This window comes from Ostrinia nubilalis, chromosome 27 (assembly GCF_963855985.1).
Source record: "Ostrinia nubilalis chromosome 27, ilOstNubi1.1, whole genome shotgun sequence".
Taxonomy (NCBI): Eukaryota; Metazoa; Arthropoda; class Insecta; order Lepidoptera; family Crambidae; genus Ostrinia; species Ostrinia nubilalis.
In genome coordinates this window covers 6,018,531-6,041,321 of record NC_087114.1, presented here as the reverse complement: position 1 = coordinate 6,041,321, position 22,791 = coordinate 6,018,531, and the positions used below count along the sequence as shown (strand labels likewise).

The window sequence follows — 22,791 nt, the reverse complement described above, 5'->3', positions numbered from 1 at the left end:
GGTCTGAACTGGTCTGCGCTTGTGCTAAGTATTGCTTAGTTATTTAACCAAATACGACTCTTTTTCATTCCTCATGTTTTATGTTTTCGTTTTTTTCTTCTCTTTTTTTACAAGCATCCTTTAACACCGGATCACAAAGATAGACTTACAAATAAATCATCGCAACTCGATCCGAGTGCACCCGAGCCCCAATTAATCTAAAAAACATAAAAAGTGGCTATACGGCTGTTTGCGCCTTCGCGCGCCATTTGACGGCTCGCCATGCGTTCGCGCCATGTTTTATTTTTGGCGCCAATTAGGACGTCTTAGCAACTTGGAAATAAAGTAATTAATTAAGTAGGTGTACGTCGTACATATAATTAATTGACTTAGTTTTTAACGTATAAGAAGTTATGAATTTTCTCTGTAGCAAGTATCAAACGCTTCAAGTAGAAAAGTTCACCAATATTTATCTGTTATTTATTTTTTTATTAAGTATCTATTTATCTATTCTTTTTCTTATTTTGCGGTCCACAAAGTGTCTTCCGCACTGAATTCTGCCAAAGTAATGTTAATTGTGAGTTTATTTAATTTAATTTTGCTAAAGCTATCAACGGCAAACTTCTGCACATGTAGATACAGGTGTAGGCAGTAGCAAGCATGACGAAGTCTTCGCCAATCAAGCATGGACCAAAAAGCTGTCTACAATATTAATCTTATTAATTTTTAGCGGCACGAGTGTACCGCTAATTTATTTGTATAGAAGGAGTGCGAGGAAGAAATAACAACGCAAAGTTACGAGTGATAGTCGCGTCAGCCGGTAGGTATAGTGAGCGAGCGAGCGGCGTGCGCTCCGCGTCGTGCATAGGTTCGGACTAGTTTTAGGTGCGGCGGCGCACGCTCGGCCACGATCGCCGAACGCTCGGCTCGAACAATAGGCGGGCGCGGTGACGTAGTGAGCGGCACTCGCAGGCGGCGAGTACACTGTGCCGCGCCGCGATAGCTACTTCGCGCGATAGATGCGCGAAGCTATAATTCGACTTGTTGGCTACTACGCGTGTGTAAATATTTGTAGGATATGAAATGTTATTTATGTATGTGTATTTAAATGTAAATAATAAATGTAAATGTGTTAATGTGTAAATAAGTGTAAATATGTTTTGTATGTAAATATTAATTACTTATATTTAATTTTATTATTTAAGGTTTTAGTTTAAGTTAATTATTTATTGTTGTTGACATTTACATAAATATAATGAGTAGCCTACATCATACCCCCCCAGAGACCGTCACTACGGGCGATAATAATCAGGGAACCTAACTTTTCGGCCAGAACGTGTGGTTCTAGTTACTGGCGGATTGTTAGCATTGGTGTTATGATGGGCAATGATATCTTGAGCAAGAGATGTCGGCTCATTTAAATTATTTTCGGGTGACAGTATATAGGCTGGTTTAAGTCTTTCTATGGTTACTGTCACCGTTTTACCTTTTACATCTAATTTAAATGTTTTATGGCCTCTGTCCAAAACTTTATATGGGCCTGTGTATGCGGGCTGTAAAGTGCCTTTAACAGTGTCGTCGCGTAAAAATACATGGCTACAGGTAGTTAAATCCTTAAACACGAATATTTTATCAGAACTGTGACGTGAGGCTGGACAAGGTTTAAGTTTTTGAGCAAATGATTTCAGTCTTGCTATAAAGTCGGTCATATCGGTCGTGCCATCTGTGTAGGTGTTGAAAAAGTCTCCGGGAAGTCTTAGGGGCTCACCATATAATAGTTCAGCTGGTGAACTTTGAAGATCTTCCTTAAGTGTGCTACGTATACCTAAAAGTACCAACGGCAACGACTCTGTCCAGTTACTTTTAGCGTGACAAACTATGGCTGCTTTCAACTGGCGATGAAAACGTTCAACAAGACCGTTGCAGGCTGGATGATACGCTGTAGTTCTGCGGTGCTGAAATCCAACTTTTTGGGACAGATAAGTAAATAGTGCGGATTCAAACTGTCTGCCACGATCTGTCACAATGATGGTAGGGCAACCGAAGCGTGCGATCCAGACTTCAATGAACGCTTTCGCGACTGTTTCAGCCGAAATGTCGGTTATTGGTATCGCCTCAGGCCATCGCGAAAAACGATCGACTGCTGTGAGGCAATATCGGTAACCGTTAGATATAGAAAATGGACCGATCAAATCTATGTGCACATGTTTGAACCTACCACGTGGCAGTTCAAATGTACCTACAGGTGTGGAAACATGTCGGTTCACTTTAGCACGTTGGCAGTTCAGACAAGCTCGTGCCCACTCCCTACAGTCTTTGCGTATACCGGGCCAAACGTATCTTTGAGCTACGAGCTTGGCGGTGGCGTTACAACCTGGGTGGCTAAACGAGTGTAGGCAATCGAACACTTGACGACGCATAATTTTTGGTATGAATGGCCTGGGAGTCGATGTACTGACGTCACAGAACAGTTCGTATCGACTTCCTGGTATTTTCATTTTCTCCAAACGGAGTGATGTGCCGTCCGTAATTATAGTTTTGAGCTCGTTGTCCGCGTCTTGAGCCTTGGCGAGAGAATCATGATCTACAGGACTTTCGATCTCCTCAATACGCGAAAGTGTGTCCGCAACAACGTTGTCTTTACCCGAAATGTGCTGAATATCCGTAGAAAATTGCGAGATAAAATCTAGGTGACGATACTGTCGCGGCGAGCAGCTAGACTTTCTTGTATGAAAGGCAAAGCTGAGTGGCTTGTGATCAGTGTAGATCGTGAATTCTCTCGCTTCCAGCATATGGCGAAAATGTTTAATTGCCTGGTAAATGGCAAGGAGTTCGCGGTCGTATGGGGAGTATTTACGTTGCGCGGGACTCAACTTGCATGAATAAAATGCTAATGGCTGCCAGACGCCTTCAATTCGCTGCTGAAGAACAGCGCCTACTGCCACATCTGACGCGTCTGCGGTAACGGCTAACTTAGCATGACAGTTGGGGTAAGCTAAAAGTGTTGCGTTGCTGAGACTGTCTTTGCAATCGTGGAAAGCTTTTAGCGCGTCTCCTGTCAGCTCGATAGGATGGTTGCCTTTTACTGAGCCAGTTAAAAGAGCATTAAGAGGTGCCTGGATTTCAGCTGCACGGGGAATAAACCTCCTGTAAAAATTAATCATGCCGAGGAACCTCCTAAGCTGTTTAACAGTAACTGGCTTAGGGAAATCTTTAATGGGCTGAACCTTCGTGTCGAGTGGTTTAATGCCGTCTGCCGATATCCTATACCCTAAAAACGTCACCTCTGAGGCGCCGAAGACGCACTTTGATGTATTTATTAAAATGCCGTATTCGGACATTTTTTTAAAAAGTTGTCTGAGGTGGTTTTGGTGTGACAAGGGGTCAGGGGATGAAATTAAAAAATCATCCAAATATGGGTAGACGAAATCCATGCCGCGTGTCAGCTCATCTACGAAACGCTGAAAGGTTTGGCCTGCGTTGCGCAAGCCAAAGGTCATAAATAGGGGAATTCGTAGAGGCCGAAAGGTGTTGTGATCGCCGTTTTGGGAATGTCGTCCTTATTGATAGGTATCTGGTTATAGGCTTTGACTAGATCTATGGTTGAAAAGATTTTGCAACCTGAAAGATTGTGTGTAAAGTCGTGAATGTGCCTTACCGGATATCCATCAGGGATCGTACGCGCATTCAATCGACGGTAATGGCCGCAGGGACGCCAGCCGTCTTTTTTGGGAGCCAAATGTAGTGGAGCTGACCAAGGGCTGTCAGATGGTCTAGCTGTGCCCTCTTATAACATAATGTCGAACTCTTGTTTGGCTATTTTTAATTTATCGGGAGCTAAACGACGAGGTGTACTAGACACAGGTGGACCAGGAGTTGTGCGTATGTGGTGGACTGTGTGATGTTTAGTGTAGCGTGGTGAGCCAGCAGGTCGAATTAAGTCTGGAAATTCCCTAAGGATTTCGTGATAGGTGGAATCACCTGTCAAAATTTTAACAGACGAGATGTCACTATGTCTATCGGCTGCTACGGCTGAAGTATTTAATGACGTAATATTATCAATCAGTCTCTTATTTCTTATATCTACTACAAGGTTATAGTAAGCTAAAAAGTCTACGCCGATGATAGCTTTATTTACGTCAGCTATAACAAAACGCCACACAAAGTCCCGACGCAAGCCTAAATCTAGCCGAAGGCTTGCATAACCATACGTATGTATCACTGTTCCATTGGCCGCACTTAGTTCGTAATCAGTTTTAGTTCGTCGTTCCTTAAATGCCGTACGGGGAAACACGCACAAATCACTTCCAGTGTCAATCAGGAATTGGGTTTTGGTATTCCGATCGGTGACAAATAGGCGACCGTGGCTGTTAGGGTAATCGTCCGTCGCCATTACCGACCACCCTGTCCGTTTTCCGCTTGGAAGTTGCACGGCTTGACACACGAATGAGCTTTGCTGCCAAACTTCGAGTGGTACCAGCATACTGGATACTTGCGGTAACTGGCCTGGGATCTGCTACGACTGCGATTACCTTTGCCGTCTCTGGTCCGGGCATTTGATCTAGATCTGCTGGAATGCGTATTAAGCGCGTGAACCTGCTGTGTCAGCCTCTCGATCTGCTTCGCCATCATGTCAAACTTATCGTCATTGGTTTGATGATGTGATGACGGTAGTCTTGAGGTTGATGCTACGCACGGGGATGCTGGCACGATGTCCTGGATACGATCCGCGAGATCAGCTACGCTTTCCAGAGATGAAGTGGCCTGCGATGCGATGATAGTCTGCATGCTGCTAGGCAGTCTGCTGGTCCAGATGGTGCGGATGAAGTCTTCGGGCACATTTGGGCCCGCCAAGTGTTGTAAGTGCCGCAGAAATTGGGAAGGCTTTCTATCGCCTAGCTGTTCGTGGTCCAACAGCTGTTTCACCTTACGCTCCTTCGATGCTGATAGGCGTTTTATCAGTTCGCTCTTCAATTTATTGTATTTGTCTGTTTGTGGAGGCGACTCGATGACATCTTCAACCTCTATAGCATATTGGTGGTCAAGCATGCCAATAGCGTGATAAAACTTTGTCGTGTCGCTCGTAATATTAGACAAAATAAACTGACCTTCCAGCATCGAGAACCATAGCGATGGCTTGTCCGGATAGAATGGGATGTTCCTTACACCAACGCGATGAACATCACTTGTATCGCTTTGACTGGAGTGCTGCCCTTTCGACGCGCCGCCATTACGTTCTTCCATCGTTGCAATTTTGTGTTAATACGGGGTCACCAGTTTAGCGGCACGAGTGTACCGCTAATTTATTTGTATAGAAGGAGTGCGAGGAAGAAATAACAACGCAAAGTTACGAGTGATAGTCGCGTCAGCCGGTAGGTATAGTGAGCGAGCGAGCGGCGTGCGCTCCGCGTCGTGCATAGGTTCGGACTAGTTTTAGGTGCGGCGGCGCACGCTCGGCCACGATCGCCGAACGCTCGGCTCGAACAATAGGCGGGCGCGGTGACGTAGTGAGCGGCACTCGCAGGCGGCGAGTACACTGTGCCGCGCCGCGATAGCTACTTCGCGCGATAGATGCGCGAAGCTATAATTCGACTTGTTGGCTACTACGCGTGTGTAAATATTTGTAGGATATGAAATGTTATTTATGTATGTGTATTTAAATGTAAATAATAAATGTAAATGTGTTAATGTGTAAATAAGTGTAAATATGTTTTGTATGTAAATATTAATTACTTATATTTAATTTTATTATTTAAGGTTTTAGTTTAAGTTAATTATTTATTGTTGTTGACATTTACATAAATATAATGAGTAGCCTACATCATACCCCCCCAGAGACCGTCACTACGGGCGATAATAATCAGGGAACCTAACTTTTCGGCCAGAACGTGTGGTTCTAGTTACTGGCGGATTGTTAGCATTGGTGTTATGATGGGCAATGATATCTTGAGCAAGAGATGTCGGCTCATTTAAATTATTTTCGGGTGACAGTATATAGGCTGGTTTAAGTCTTTCTATGGTTACTGTCACCGTTTTACCTTTTACATCTAATTTAAATGTTTTATGGCCTCTGTCCAAAACTTTATATGGGCCTGTGTATGCGGGCTGTAAAGTGCCTTTAACAGTGTCGTCGCGTAAAAATACATGGCTACAGGTAGTTAAATCCTTAAACACGAATATTTTATCAGAACTGTGACGTGAGGCTGGACAAGGTTTAAGTTTTTGAGCAAATGATTTCAGTCTTGCTATAAAGTCGGTCATATCGGTCGTGCCATCTGTGTAGGTGTTGAAAAAGTCTCCGGGAAGTCTTAGGGGCTCACCATATAATAGTTCAGCTGGTGAACTTTGAAGATCTTCCTTAAGTGTGCTACGTATACCTAAAAGTACCAACGGCAACGACTCTGTCCAGTTACTTTTAGCGTGACAAACTATGGCTGCTTTCAACTGGCGATGAAAACGTTCAACAAGACCGTTGCAGGCTGGATGATACGCTGTAGTTCTGCGGTGCTGAAATCCAACTTTTTGGGACAGATAAGTAAATAGTGCGGATTCAAACTGTCTGCCACGATCTGTCACAATGATGGTAGGGCAACCGAAGCGTGCGATCCAGACTTCAATGAACGCTTTCGCGACTGTTTCAGCCGAAATGTCGGTTATTGGTATCGCCTCAGGCCATCGCGAAAAACGATCGACTGCTGTGAGGCAATATCGGTAACCGTTAGATATAGAAAATGGACCGATCAAATCTATGTGCACATGTTTGAACCTACCACGTGGCAGTTCAAATGTACCTACAGGTGTGGAAACATGTCGGTTCACTTTAGCACGTTGGCAGTTCAGACAAGCTCGTGCCCACTCCCTACAGTCTTTGCGTATACCGGGCCAAACGTATCTTTGAGCTACGAGCTTGGCGGTGGCGTTACAACCTGGGTGGCTAAACGAGTGTAGGCAATCGAACACTTGACGACGCATAATTTTTGGTATGAATGGCCTGGGAGTCGATGTACTGACGTCACAGAACAGTTCGTATCGACTTCCTGGTATTTTCATTTTCTCCAAACGGAGTGATGTGCCGTCCGTAATTATAGTTTTGAGCTCGTTGTCCGCGTCTTGAGCCTTGGCGAGAGAATCATGATCTACAGGACTTTCGATCTCCTCAATACGCGAAAGTGTGTCCGCAACAACGTTGTCTTTACCCGAAATGTGCTGAATATCCGTAGAAAATTGCGAGATAAAATCTAGGTGACGATACTGTCGCGGCGAGCAGCTAGACTTTCTTGTATGAAAGGCAAAGCTGAGTGGCTTGTGATCAGTGTAGATCGTGAATTCTCTCGCTTCCAGCATATGGCGAAAATGTTTAATTGTCTGGTAAATGGCAAGGAGTTCGCGGTCGTATGGGGAGTATTTACGTTGCGCGGGACTCAACTTGCATGAATAAAATGCTAATGGCTGCCAGACGCCTTCAATTCGCTGCTGAAGAACAGCGCCTACTGCCACATCTGACGCGTCTGCGGTAACGGCTAACTTAGCATGACAGTTGGGGTAAGCTAAAAGTGTTGCGTTGCTGAGACTGTCTTTGCAATCGTGGAAAGCTTTTAGCGCGTCTCCTGTCAGCTCGATAGGATGGTTGCCTTTTACTGAGCCAGTTAAAAGAGCATTAAGAGGTGCCTGGATTTCAGCTGCACGGGGAATAAACCTCCTGTAAAAATTAATCATGCCGAGGAACCTCCTAAGCTGTTTAACAGTAACTGGCTTAGGGAAATCTTTAATGGGCTGAACCTTCGTGTCGAGTGGTTTAATGCCGTCTGCCGATATCCTATACCCTAAAAACGTCACCTCTGAGGCGCCGAAGACGCACTTTGATGTATTTATTAAAATGCCGTATTCGGACATTTTTTTAAAAAGTTGTCTGAGGTGGTTTTGGTGTGACAAGGGGTCAGGGGATGAAATTAAAAAATCATCCAAATATGGGTAGACGAAATCCATGCCGCGTGTCAGCTCATCTACGAAACGCTGAAAGGTTTGGCCTGCGTTGCGCAAGCCAAAGGTCATAAATAGGGGAATTCGTAGAGGCCGAAAGGTGTTGTGATCGCCGTTTTGGGAATGTCGTCCTTATTGATAGGTATCTGGTTATAGGCTTTGACTAGATCTATGGTTGAAAAGATTTTGCAACCTGAAAGATTGTGTGTAAAGTCGTGAATGTGCCTTACCGGATATCCATCAGGGATCGTACGCGCATTCAATCGACGGTAATGGCCGCAGGGACGCCAGCCGTCTTTTTTGGGAGCCAAATGTAGTGGAGCTGACCAAGGGCTGTCAGATGGTCTAGCTGTGCCCTCTTATAACATAATGTCGAACTCTTGTTTGGCTATTTTTAATTTATCGGGAGCTAAACGACGAGGTGTACTAGACACAGGTGGACCAGGAGTTGTGCGTATGTGGTGGACTGTGTGATGTTTAGTGTAGCGTGGTGAGCCAGCAGGTCGAATTAAGTCTGGAAATTCCCTAAGGATTTCGTGATAGGTGGAATCACCTGTCAAAATTTTAACAGACGAGATGTCACTATGTCTATCGGCTGCTACGGCTGAAGTATTTAATGACGTAATATTATCAATCAGTCTCTTATTTCTTATATCTACTACAAGGTTATAGTAAGCTAAAAAGTCTACGCCGATGATAGCTTTATTTACGTCAGCTATAACAAAACGCCACACAAAGTCCCGACGCAAGCCTAAATCTAGCCGAAGGCTTGCATAACCATACGTATGTATCACTGTTCCATTGGCCGCACTTAGTTCGTAATCAGTTTTAGTTCGTCGTTCCTTAAATGCCGTACGGGGAAACACGCACAAATCACTTCCAGTGTCAATCAGGAATTGGGTTTTGGTATTCCGATCGGTGACAAATAGGCGACCGTGGCTGTTAGGGTAATCGTCCGTCGCCATTACCGACCACCCTGTCCGTTTTCCGCTTGGAAGTTGCACGGCTTGACACACGAATGAGCTTTGCTGCCAAACTTCGAGTGGTACCAGCATACTGGATACTTGCGGTAACTGGCCTGGGATCTGCTACGACTGCGATTACCTTTGCCGTCTCTGGTCCGGGCATTTGATCTAGATCTGCTGGAATGCGTAGTAAGCGCGTGAACCTGCTGTGTCAGCCTCTCGATCTGCTTCGCCATCATGTCAAACTTATCGTCATTGGTTTGATGATGTGATGACGGTAGTCTTGAGGTTGATGCTACGCACGGGGATGCTGGCACGATGTCCTGGATACGATCCGCGAGATCAGCTACGCTTTCCAGAGATGAAGTGGCCTGCGATGCGATGATAGTCTGCATGCTGCTAGGCAGTCTGCTGGTCCAGATGGTGCGGATGAAGTCTTCGGGCACATTTGGGCCCGCCAAGTGTTGTAAGTGCCGCAGAAATTGGGAAGGCTTTCTATCGCCTAGCTGTTCGTGGTCCAACAGCTGTTTCACCTTACGCTCCTTCGATGCTGATAGGCGTTTTATCAGTTCGCTCTTCAATTTATTGTATTTGTCTGTTTGTGGAGGCGACTCGATGACATCTTCAACCTCTATAGCATATTGGTGGTCAAGCATGCCAATAGCGTGATAAAACTTTGTCGTGTCGCTCGTAATATTAGACAAAATAAACTGACCTTCCAGCATCGAGAACCATAGCGATGGCTTGTCCGGATAGAATGGGATGTTCCTTACACCAACGCGATGAACATCACTTGTATCGCTTTGACTGGAGTGCTGCCCTTTCGACGCGCCGCCATTACGTTCTTCCATCGTTGCAATTTTGTGTTAATACGGGGTCACCAGTTTAGCGGCACGAGTGTACCGCTAATTTATTTGTATAGAAGGAGTGCGAGGAAGAAATAACAACGCAAAGTTACGAGTGATAGTCGCGTCAGCCGGTAGGTATAGTGAGCGAGCGAGCGGCGTGCGCTCCGCGTCGTGCATAGGTTCGGACTAGTTTTAGGTGCGGCGGCGCACGCTCGGCCACGATCGCCGAACGCTCGGCTCGAACAATAGGCGGGCGCGGTGACGTAGTGAGCGGCACTCGCAGGCGGCGAGTACACTGTGCCGCGCCGCGATAGCTACTTCGCGCGATAGATGCGCGAAGCTATAATTCGACTTGTTGGCTACTACGCGTGTGTAAATATTTGTAGGATATGAAATGTTATTTATGTATGTGTATTTAAATGTAAATAATAAATGTAAATGTGTTAATGTGTAAATAAGTGTAAATATGTTTTGTATGTAAATATTAATTACTTATATTTAATTTTATTATTTAAGGTTTTAGTTTAAGTTAATTATTTATTGTTGTTGACATTTACATAAATATAATGAGTAGCCTACAAATTCATAAAAAAAAACTCATAAAAACTCATAATACTCATTTATTTCTGCAAATAGGCTTTAAAAAAGCACTTTTACACGTCCCAGTATTAACCCTACCATTGCTTCATTCGCAAAGTTAAACTAAGTCCGTTGCATACCTAAACTTAAAAGCTACTAAAAAGTTTTCATGCGGTTTTCACAAATAAAGAGCAATAAAATTCCTGAGGAAAGTTTAGATATCATTTAGTCATACTAATTCGCGGGCAAAAGTTTGTTTTACAATATTATAGATAATTTTACTAACAAAACTTAGCCCTTAACTAAAATTTTAATGCATGCGCATACGTATTCTGTGACTTGTGTGCTTCTGCCGAAAACAGGGCAGAATGTAACAATTTAAACGCGCAATAAAAAACAAACACGCACCTCCTCTATCCCAAGACATATCTAAAGTTTTTAAATTCTTCATCACGTTTCAAAATAAAGCTATTATTGTCTACTAAAGATCGCCAATAAGTCTACGTAACGAGCGATAGGCGAAAATATGCCACTCATTTATTTTATTTATTATCTGCCAACCACTTATGTTCGGAGATTGTGGAATTTAGTTTTAAGGAGTGCGTAAAATCACAGAATAAATAATAGTAGTACCGTAAAATTCTATAAAGAATTTAATTAATAGAATCAATATGAGTATGACAAAGAGTGATTTGATCAGTTTAAGCAGGTTATTAATTATCTGGCTTCTCGTAACTTTAAAAAGAAATGAACAGGTAACAGTTAGTAAATTGAATTAGAAAATATCTTGTACTACGAGTATTATTTAATTAGGTAGGTACATAGAGTTAATTTATTATACAGGGTGTCCCGTAATGTAACGTCAAGCCGGAACTGGGTGTTGAGGCAAGTTGTGCTGGTTATCAGAAAAATATAAAAAAAAAACTATGTGGCATATTTTAAAAATAATAGGCATTTAAAAAAAATCAAAAAATTCTACTCCAGGTGACGGTCCTTTTACTCGTGTTGCCACAAATCTTCACTTTTTCCAAATTTTTTTTTGTTATGTAACCCTGAATAATGCTTCTCTAAATTGTTATCAAAATTACAAAACCAGCTGCTCCAACTTGGATGAAAAAAATACATTATTCCCAAAAAAAATATCAAAATAAAAATTTTGCCTAGTTTAAACTGACTGTACTGAAAAAAAATTGTACTACGCGAGTGTGGCAAGTGACGTCATAATTTGGCGCATTTAGTAAGGATTCCAAAATGGTATAACACTTGTGGAAAGTGTCTTTAGTTATGTGTGTAGTAAGGACGTTTATAAATCACAACACAGTCTTAGGGAAACACCAAACAGTTTATTGACGTCACACACAGAATAACTGTCCACAATAAGAAGGAGTAAGAAGTAGATAGATAACAAGGTCACAGTAGAATATCAGAACGGAAATTTACATAAAACTAACTAGGTCACGAATGAATTAAGCGCGCGCGCAATGTTTTTATGCAAAATCGACAGCTGACTAAGATTGACTGGCGCGCGTCAGGCGAACGCGGCGGCTGCGGCGGGGGGCGTTCATCCACGGAACCGGTTGGCCCGACCGCCGCCGCTCGCGCCGTGCTGATCGTGCATTCACAAAAATATCTAATAGTAAAACGAATTGCGCGCGGTGTTTGTGCGTTTAACTAGATTGACAAAAGTTATACAAAAATAAGTATGCTATTTATTATACACAGTGTAGTTACGTTAAGTAGGTTTAGTACAGATACATATTTATAATATTTTTACAATTATATTAATTTAAGATAAACTATGAAAAATATATATTAACTTAATTTTAAGAGGTTAAACGCCACATCACCCCCCTCCAGAGACCGGGTTACGGGCGATAATAATCTGGGAAACGTACTTTACGTCCTGACCGTGTCGTTCTAATATTATTATCTTGTTCGGTTTCAGGAGTAGTTTTTTGCCCTTGGTAATCTGGGGATGTCTTGGTCTCGGGGTGTGTCTCGCGAAGTGAATATGTGGGTTTGACCCGATCGATCGAGACGGTCGCTGGTTTCCCATTAATTATGATTTTAAAAATCTTGTCTCCTCGCTCTAGTACTTCATGGGGGCCAGTATAAGCCGGTTGAAATGATCCGTGAGGTGTATTGTCCCTAAGAAATACGTGTTTGCAAGTAGCCAGGTCTTTGAATACGAAGACTGGGTATTTGGCTATGTGTCGGGAAGCAGGAGCTGGGAGCAAGTTGCGTGCGAACTGACGTATTCTATGAGTGAAATCGGTCAAGTCCGGTACATTGTCAGTTTGGTGCTCAAAAAATTCTCCTGGTAGGCGTAGGGTCTCACCATAAACTAGCTCGGCTGGTGATGCGTGGAGGTCTTCTTTGTGTGTAGCCCGTATACCTAGCAGCACCAGCGGGAGGGACTCCACCCAGTTACTATTGGCGTGACAGGTAATAGCGGCCTTCAACTGTCGATGGAATCTCTCGACTAGCCCATTGCAGGCCGGGTGATAGGCGGTGGTACGGCGACGTTGAAATCCTGCTAGCTCGGCTAAGCGGTTAAAGAGCGTGGACTCAAATTGTCGGCCTCTGTCTGTGACGATTTCAGTAGGACAACCGAAGCGAGCTATCCAGCCTTGAACAAGGGCTCTTGCTACGGTCTCTGCCGTTATGTCCTGCAACGGTATTGCCTCAGGCCAGCGCGTGAAACGGTCGACAATTGTAAGGCAGTAGCGATAACCTTGGGATGGTGGCAGAGGTCCGATTAGATCAATGTGGATCTTCGTGAATCTGGTACGCGGGAGTTTGAACGTGCCAAGTGGAGAATGAACATGGCGGGTAACCTTTGCACGTTGACAGGCGATGCAGGCGCGTGTCCATTCGCGGCAGTCTCTCCTTACTCCGGGCCAAACGAAGCGTTCTGTGACCATCTTCGTCGTAGCTGTCGCCCCCGGATGATTGAGGGAGTGTATGCTCTCGAAAACCTGTTTACGCATTTCTTTCGTGACGTAAGGTCGTAAAGTCTCACTACTTTCATCGCAGTACAGTTCAGAGCTCAATCCCGGCAGTTTAACCTTTTTTAGGCGTAACGATGTCGTGTTGTCGAGGAGTAGCTGGAGTTCTGGATCGGAAAGTTGTGATTTGGCTAGTTGGGCAATGTCAACGGGCTGAACGATCTCGTTGACCCGTGAAAGAGCATCAGCTACGACGTTATCCTTGCCAGAAATATGTCTGATGTCCGTGGTAAACTGCGAGATGTAGTCCAGGTGTCTGAACTGTCTTGGTGAGCAATTCTCTTTTCTGTTATGAAATGCGTAACAGATGGGTTTATGGTCGCAGTAGACGGTGAAGTGGCGAGCTTCCACCATGTGCCTGAAGTATTTGATCGACTCGTATACAGCAAGCAGTTCTCGGTCGTATGGGGAATACTTCTGTTGTGTGGTGTTCAACTTGCGGGAGAAGAATGCGAGTGGCTCCCATAAACCGTCTCGTTGTTGCTGCAACGCGCCGCCAATTGCAGAGTCAGAGGCATCTGTAACGATGGCTAGTCTGGCTTCGCAGTTAGGATGTGCTAGCAGTGTTGCTCGGCATTTCGAAGTCCGAACGTCATGAACGGAAATTCGTATAGACCGAATGGCGTGGTGATAGCGGTCTTCGGGATATCGTCGACGAAGACGGGGATCTGGTTGTAAGCTTTTACCAAATCTATAGTGGAAAAGACCTGGCATCCGGAAAGACTGTGAGAGAAGTCGTGGATGTGGCGGATGGGGTACCTGTCGGGAATGGTTCTGGCGTTGAGCATCCTGTAGTCGCCGCAGGGGCGCCATCCGCTGTCCTTCTTAGGGGCCAGGTGTAGTGGGGAAGACCAGGGTGACTCGGAAGGTCTGGCGGTACCGTTCTTGAGCATCGAGTCAAACTCTTCCTTGGCAATTTTTAGCTTGTCAGGTGCCAGTCGACGAGGCGTACTGCAAATAGGTGGGCCAGGTGTGGTGCGAATATGATGCACCGTGTTGTGAGCTGGCGTGCGGAGTATACCAGAAGGACGGGTGATGTCTGGGTATTCCCGTAGTATGTCGTGGTATACAGAGGCACCGGTAATTACCTTGACCGAGGAAATCGCATCTGTTGAGCTGGCAGGCGAAGCCTGGGTCGCGAGCGTAGTGTTGTTGTCGATGAGGCGTTGATGTCTACAATCTACAATCAGATTATAAAAAGATAAAAAATCAACACCTATTATCGGCTTCGTAACGTCGGCGACTATGAATCGCCAAGCAAAGTCGCGGCGTAGGCCTAGGTTTAGAACGAGATGTGCGTAACCGTAGGTATTTATTGTAGATCCGTTCGCTGCGCATAGTTGGTAATTTGTCGGTAGACGTCGCTCCTTTAATGCAGACCGTGGGAAAACGCAGAGGTCGCTACCAGTGTCGACCAGAAACTGCACTTTCGTCCGGTGGTCCGTGACAAACAAGCGACCGGAGCTAGGGCGGGCGTTAGTCGCCATTACCGTCCGCCCGACGCGTTTCCCGCCTTATAGTCGCACGGTTTGACACATTTGTTCGCTTTAGCCCCGTGCGTTGCGTGGTACCAGCATATAGGGTACTTATTGTAGCTCGACTGGGACCTGTTGGAGCGGGAGCGGTCACGGGAGCGGTGAGCGGCTCTCGCTGTGGGTCTGGAGCGCGAGTGATCTTGGGCGGTTGTGAGAGCTTGCACTTGTTTGGTTAGCGCTGCGACCTGTTGCACTAGGGTATCCAATGTGCTGCTGCTGGCTGCGGTGGCTGACATGGCTGCTACGTGTGGGCTGGATGGCACTACGTCATGGATCCGATCGGCGAGATCAGCCAGGGCCTCGAGTGACGTCGAGGGCTGCGACGCGACGATGGTCTGCGTAGTGCTGGGAAGTCGGCTGGTCCAAATTGTCCTCAGGAACTCCTCAGGGACGTCGGGGCCGGCCAGGTTTTGCAGGTGCCGCAGGAACTGCGATGGTTTGCGGTCTCCCAGCTCTTCGTGGACGAGGAGCTGCTTGACTTTTTTGTCCCTGGACGCCGAAAGCCTCTTGATGAGCTCTGTCTTCAGCTTCTCGAATTTGCCGGTAGTTGGTGGGTTGGTTATTATGTCCTCAACCTCCCCTGCATACTGCTGGTCGAGTTGGCCAATTACATAATAAAATTTGATTGCGTCTGATGTGATTCCGGATATCAGGAATTGACCTTCTATTTGCGCGAACCAAATTGCTGGTTTTTCTGGCCAAAATGGGGGTATTCGCACACCAACTTTAAAAATTTCACTGGGCGCGGCTGCACTCTGCTCCGAAGCGTCTTGGAATGTTTCCTTGCTCGTCATCTTGTGTTCTACGGGGTCACCAGTGTGGAAAGTGTCTTTAGTTATGTGTGTAGTAAGGACGTTTATAAATCACAACACAGTCTTAGGGAAACACCAAACAGTTTATTGACGTCACACACAGAATAACTGTCCACAATAAGAAGGAGTAAGAAGTAGATAGATAACAAGGTCACAGTAGAATATCAGAACGGAAATTTACATAAAACTAACTAGGTCACGAATGAATTAAGCGCGCGCGCAATGTTTTTATGCAAAATCGACAGCTGACTAAGATTGACTGGCGCGCGTCAGGCGAACGCGGCGGCTGCGGCGGGGGGCGTTCATCCACGGAACCGGTTGGCCCGACCGCCGCCGCTCGCGCCGTGCTGATCGTGCATTCACAAAAATATCTAATAGTAAAACGAATTGCGCGCGGTGTTTGTGCGTTTAACTAGATTGACAAAAGTTATACAAAAATAAGTATGCTATTTATTATACACAGTGTAGTTACGTTAAGTAGGTTTAGTACAGATACATATTTATAATATTTTTACAATTATATTAATTTAAGATAAACTATGAAAAATATATATTAACTTAATTTTAAGAGGTTAAACGCCACAACTTTATAAAATCTTGCTGTAATTGTCGACAATTTTTGTTTATTGGAAATAATCCCGTTTTTAACTTTATCTACCTTGGTTAAAAATATTATTCTAATGTGCCCAAAATTCAAGTTTCTGGCTTAAGTGAGGTGGAGAAGCCATTTTAAAAGGTATGAGCGGGACGGAGAGGGCCATCTTACCAAGCAGGGATGTTATGGATATCCGTAACCGTAACCGAAACTATCGGATATCCGAAATAAAAAAATGTCCATAACCGTAACCGAAACTGATTCAAAAGTTACGGATAGTTTCGGATAAAGGCCAAACTGCAAAACTATGAAATCTGCAGTATACACGCCGCAGCTGCAATGCCGCGCTGCCGATTTCATAGTTTTGCAGTTTGCGGTCTGCGGCCCGTCTTGGAATTGTACCTTAAATCTTAATATTAGTTACCAACTTGTCTGGCATTCGCTGGCACCATCTAATATGCCAGCCTGTTTTACCTTTATCATACATAGGTGTCGTCTTAGTTGGTACATAAAGTAGCTATGTGGGTCACGCAGCATCTTGCTATTTGTATTATACCTACATTTTTGAAATTCTAATAATTCCGTAACCGAAATTATCCGAGACTTTCGGATAATCTGAAATGATTTCATATCCGTGACCGTAACCGAAACCGGTATAATATTATTCTAATATCCGTAACCGTATCCATAACCGAAACTTCATATCCTTATTATCCCTGTTACCAAGTACAAGTGCAGGCAGAGCAGGTAGTAAAGGGGCGCGCACACGGGTGACTTTTGTCACAGTATGTCAAGTACTAATTACTGTCATGGTGACAAAAGTTTCTGTGACTGACTGTACGGTAGTCAGTCACAGAAACTTGAATTTTGGGCACATTAGAATAATAATTTTTAACCAAGGTAGATAAAGTTAAAAACGGGACTATTTCCAAAAAACCAAAAATTGTCGACAATTACAGCAAAAATTTACCAAGTGTCATACCATTTTGGAATCCTTACTAAATGCGCCAAATTATGACGTCACTTGCCACACTCGCGCAGTACATTTTTTTTCAGTACAGTCAGTTTAAACTAGGCAACATTTTTATTTTGAAAATTTTTTTGGGAATAATGTATTTTTTTCATCCAACCTGGAGCAGCTGGTTTTGTAATTTTGATAACAATTTAGAGAAGCATTATTCAGGGTTACATAACAAAAAAAAATTTGGAAAAAGTGAAGATTTGTGGCAACACGAGCAAAAGGACCGTCACCTGGAGTAGAATTTTTTGATTTTTTTTAAATGCCTATTATTTTTAAAATATGCCACATAGATTTTTTTTTATATTTTTCTGATAACCAGCACAACTTGCCTCAACACCCAGTTTCGGCTTGACGTTACATTACGGGACACCCTGTATAACTAGCGGCCGCCCGCGACTTCGTACGCGTGGATCTCGTTTTCTCCCCCCCTTCATCTATCTTACGCGGTTCAGATTTTTTCATACAATTTTTTTCCCGCTAACTCCCGTTCCCGTGGGAATTTTGCAATATCCTGTTGTAACTAAGCTTTAAGTTTACTAAGGTACCTGCATGCCAAATTTCAAGCGTCTATCTTACGCGGTTTAGATTTTTTCATACAAATGTTTTTTCCCGCTAACTCCCGTTCCCGTGGGAATTTTGCAATATCCTGTTGTAACTAAGCTTTAAGTTTACTAAGGTACCTGCATGCCAGATTTCAAGCGTCTAACTTAAGCGGTTTAGATTTTTCATACAAATGTTTTTTCCCGCTAACTCCCGTTCCCGTGGGAATTTTGCAATATCCTGTTGTAACTAAGCTTTATGTTTACTAAGGTACCTGCATGCCAAATTTCAAGCGTCTAACTTAAGCGGTTTAGATTTTTCATACAAAAGGATTTTCCCGCTAATTCCCGTTCCCGTGGGAATTCCTAAGTATCCTATAACCTGCCCAGGAGTATGAAGAATAATTGTACCAAGTTTCGTTAAAATCCGTCGAGCAGTTTTTGTTTCTATAAGGAACATACAGACAGACAGACAGACAAAAATTTTACTGATTGCATTTTTGGCATCAGTATCGATCACTAATCACCCCCTGATAGTTATTTTGAAAATATATTTCATGTACAGAATTGACCTCTCTACAGATTTATTATAAGTATAGATTAAAACGTTAGAACTTTTCCTGTAAGCCAGATATTGATTTTGCTTGTAGATGTAGCGTAATGGGTCAAGCTGTAAATTCGGTCTATTCCACTTTGATCATCTGGATTTGATCACTCAGGTGATCAAAGTGGACTCCAGGCGACACTTTGGTGTCCTTTGATCACCCATGCATAAGATCACCTAAAGCCTAGTCCGTGAGCACGTAGAATTTTGTCCAATGACCCCAAGCTATCCATCCTTATCGCTCGCGCGTAATTATGTTGCTGTCGCGCTCGCACACTCACTGCGGGCGCCCGTCGGCCCCGTCGCACAAGCGCTTGTACTCCACTTTGATCACCTGGGTAATCAAATCCAAGTTAACAAAGGTGGAATAGACCGTAAATCCTAGCTACACAGGAATTGCAGTGAAGGCAAAGATCCCGACTGAAGAATATAGAAGACTCTAGCCACTCTAGAATTTCAGTAGACAGTGACGATGCAGCAGAACCTAAAGCTTAATATAACCAATAAATTCTATGCTATAAGAGGTTCACAAGGTGGACCGACAACATCATAAACTTAGCAGCAAGGCGCTGGATGCAGGCTGCTACCATTATATTATCTGTGCTGCTACCAACCGGTCAATATGGAAATCATTGGGGGATGAAATGATGATGATGATATGTTTAGTGCGATCAATGATGTTACTCGTAGGTACTTAAGCCTAAAAAAAGTTCTATGTGGCACATTATAAATATTATAATGGAAGGAGACTCCAAAGTTTCCCTGTCCCGACATCGCAACTCAAATTAGCCATTTGAATCGGCAACGTTCCGTTCCACGCACACACTCAGACATAAACGTTCACTGATGTCTCATTTTCTAAATTTGTTACGAAAAGATAAATCTCCACGCCTCTCCGGTCTCGTTAACTAAATCTCTCTGCCCCGTAATCATTCACCGCAAAGAAAAAAATGGAAACAAACATGAAAAGAACTGTCGCACCGCTGAAATTTAGTAAGTGGTTTGAGCTCATTAAAAAGCTGTAAAATTCTATTACAAGAGTGAATCCGAACTCAATTGTATGCGCGGCAAAATTATCGTTCCGTTTTCGAAATTAACTGTCAACGAAATTTCTGCTCTACCCTCCTATTAATAAAGACTGTAGTTTGTAGATTACGTCGGTATCCTTCCGTTTGGCCAAATTACTTTTCGCCAAATTTCACTTCGCAAACAACTTATCGCCAAAGTTTCATTTCCCAAATGAACTTTTAGCAATTGTATTTTTTGCAACTAATTCATTTGGACAAATTATCATTTGGCCAAATTTTACTTGGCAATTGTTTATATAGCAAATGTTTTATTTTGCCAAATATTATATCCCAAATAATTTGTTTGGTCAAATCGACACTTCACATACTTATCCACAAATCAAACCATAAGGCAGAGGCAGATGATCATGGTTTTCACAAGAATGTTATGTAAAACAAAGAGATTGCAGAAAATAGTATGGTTGCAGAAAGTAGGTATTGCAGAAAATAGTAGGTTAGGTTAGGTTAGAACAGTGACCCTTAACGCGCGAAGGCGAGCGAAGCGTGCCGCGGCAGCGGCCGCCGAGCGCTAGAATCACCTCTATTGTTAATGAATCATTTGGAAATTTCGATAAAAAGAATGAAATATGAAAAATTAATATAGAACAAATTTAATATTAACTACCCACTAAACAAAATAATAACCACTTGTTAATTTGTACTCCATTCTATGCACCAATCAAATTATTTTGTAAATATACATATATATATACGATACACTATCGTGAAATATTTTTGCCAAATGAAACATTTGCCAAAACATACTTTGCCAAACAATAATTTGCTAAACAATAATATGCCAAAAACGGCATTTGCGAATTAAAAGTTTGCTATAAGTTGTTTTGCCAAATGAGAATTTGCCAAATGAAAATTTGCGAAACGTTGTTTGCGATGTGATAATTTGGGAAACGTTTTTTGGCCAAACATTAGTAATCCGATTACGTCAGATCAGCCATGTTTTTTTTTTCGACAAAATGCGCGGGAAACAAAGACATGCCCCGTTGACAAGTGAGGATAAATTGACATTAATTGCTTTACACTGGTCGGAGCGTTTGCTAGTTTCGATGCTTGTTTTCGTCACTCGACATTAGACTATTTCTGTCGCTAATTAATTTACTTGCTGCGTTATTGCAAGCGATTTGATGAATAGCGCTTGATTAAAGATTCGATTCTAATAAGAACAGAGTTGCTATCCGATATTGAATGGAATCTTTGTTCAACCGCTTTTGAAGTGTTAACCGTTCCATAATGATTAGAACTTGTAACAAGAGGCTTTGTTTCAAATTAAACTTTATCACGTTACACGTCTTAGGCTAAAACGCTTACAATTTCATAAAATCTAAAACCCATCATGTAGTTTTCTGAATAATTAAAAATAAAATACTTAAATAAAATCATAAATGGAGTATTTAGTCGTCGTGACTTGTTAATGTAGCTTTTTATGTCGTAGAGTTATCATTAAGTAAATATTGACGACGCGTGTCCGTCCTTGGGTTAGAATCAACAAAACGAAGAAGCTTCAGAAGAAATTACCTATTTTCAAGAATATTATAGTAATTGAGTAGGTATACTTAACTGTAAAATCAGATCATTACTAATTGCTTCAAACTACGAATAACATCAATGTCTCCATCAGATTGGCACTGGCCGGATACAATTTTTTACATCTCAAAAACATTTTCAAAACGGTTAAATGTGACACGCACACTCATTATATCATTAAAACTGAAATACAACCCGTTCAGACATTATGTTCTTTGTAATTTCTTTAACGATCGCCGGATAGCTAATAAATCTTCAACACATTCGTCTCTGCGTACAAACGTGTTTTTCGGTCAGTAACACTAATTTGTGATGACTATAAACTCTAATGCCTTCGTCATAAAGCCCCCACCGTTTTAAAAAAGTAGTTTTGACAGTTATTTTCGCGGGCTCATTAGGGCGCGTTCACATTGTAAAGTGGCGCTGGCGTCTCTTGAAATACAATATGGCGGTGTCGGTAGCGGAATGACATGTTGATATATTACGCCTAATTACTCATGGCGGGGAGGTGTTTATTGAAAATAGCTTTTAGGTGATGATGTGCTGTGTCCGCTTCCATTTTGAAGAGCGGATTGTCTGGAATGACTTCCGCGGTGCGCGGCCCATTCAGTATCGGGACTCAATGATTGAAAGCCATTAAGATGGTATTATTATTAGAACAATACGAAGTTTTAAATGAGAATGGAACTGAAACAGTCTATGACAAAAGATTTTATGTCAATTTTTTAGATCCATAATTATTTTTTCTTGATTGTAGTGAACTTAGGCGTTTCTGAATTGGAATTTTCAGTTGGGGCGCGGTGCTTACCTTTTACTCATATGAATTTATAAGAAAAGTTGATAAAAAAATAAAAGCTTAGAACGCTAAGCTGATGATCACGCTCCAGCTGGAAATCGCAATACAGAATCCGGACCTTAGGGTCAAAAGCCCGGAAAAAGAAATGGATCGCAAACTCTCAACAGAGGAGCGAATTACGGAACTAAACTCGATTCAAGATTAAACGTTAATTTGCGGCTTTTGATTGCTGCAATTTCAATAGATAAACCATTACTAATCGAGTAATACTAATTATTTAACGCGTTAATCTGTACTAATATTATAAATGCGAAAGTAACTCTGTCAGTCTCTCTTTCACGCCTAAACCACTGAACCGATTTTGATGAAAGTTTGAGTCCCGGGAAAGGACATAGGATAGTTTTTATCCCGGTTTTTGAAACAGGGACGCGCGCGATAAAGTTTTTTTGTGACTGACAAAATTCCACGCGGGCGAAGCCGCGGATGGAAAGCTAGTTTATAATATGGACCTAAGCTTGGAAGATTTCCTCTAAAAACTTGTAACCCAAGTATTTTTCTTCCAGGATCGTCATCTCGCGGGAAGCGCGCGCGCACCGCGTTCAGCGCTCAGCAGATCAAGAGCTTGGAGGCCGAGTTTGAGAAGAACCGGTACTTGTCCGTCGCTGCAAGAGGCCGCCTAGCCAGGCAGCTGAGGCTCACCGAGACTCAGGTAAGGCAATATTGGAAATTTAATTTATGGAGAGAGCTAACTTTCGAGGGAAGCTGATTTATAGACAGATTAGCTAGGCTCGTGTTAACGGATTACCAGTAGGCTTACATACGGCAAAATAGGCTTTAATTAGTAAAATGTAAACGAGGGGCATGGGTGAATTTCAATAATTTAGATCATTATTCAAATTATTTTTTCAGACCGTTTTTCTT

General features: G+C 43.0%; 1 protein-coding gene across 1 annotated transcript in view; it reads left to right on the top strand.

The window, feature by feature from the left end:
• The window catches only part of LOC135085044 (homeobox protein MSH-B), a 30,602-nt gene that overhangs the window by 7,002 nt on the left and 809 nt on the right, over positions 1–22,791 (top strand). Inside the window, exon 2 of the mRNA XM_063979824.1 lies at positions 22,434–22,579. Coding sequence (XP_063835894.1) covers positions 22,434–22,579 — 146 coding nt within the window. The remainder of the gene's footprint in view (positions 1–22,433; positions 22,580–22,791) is intronic.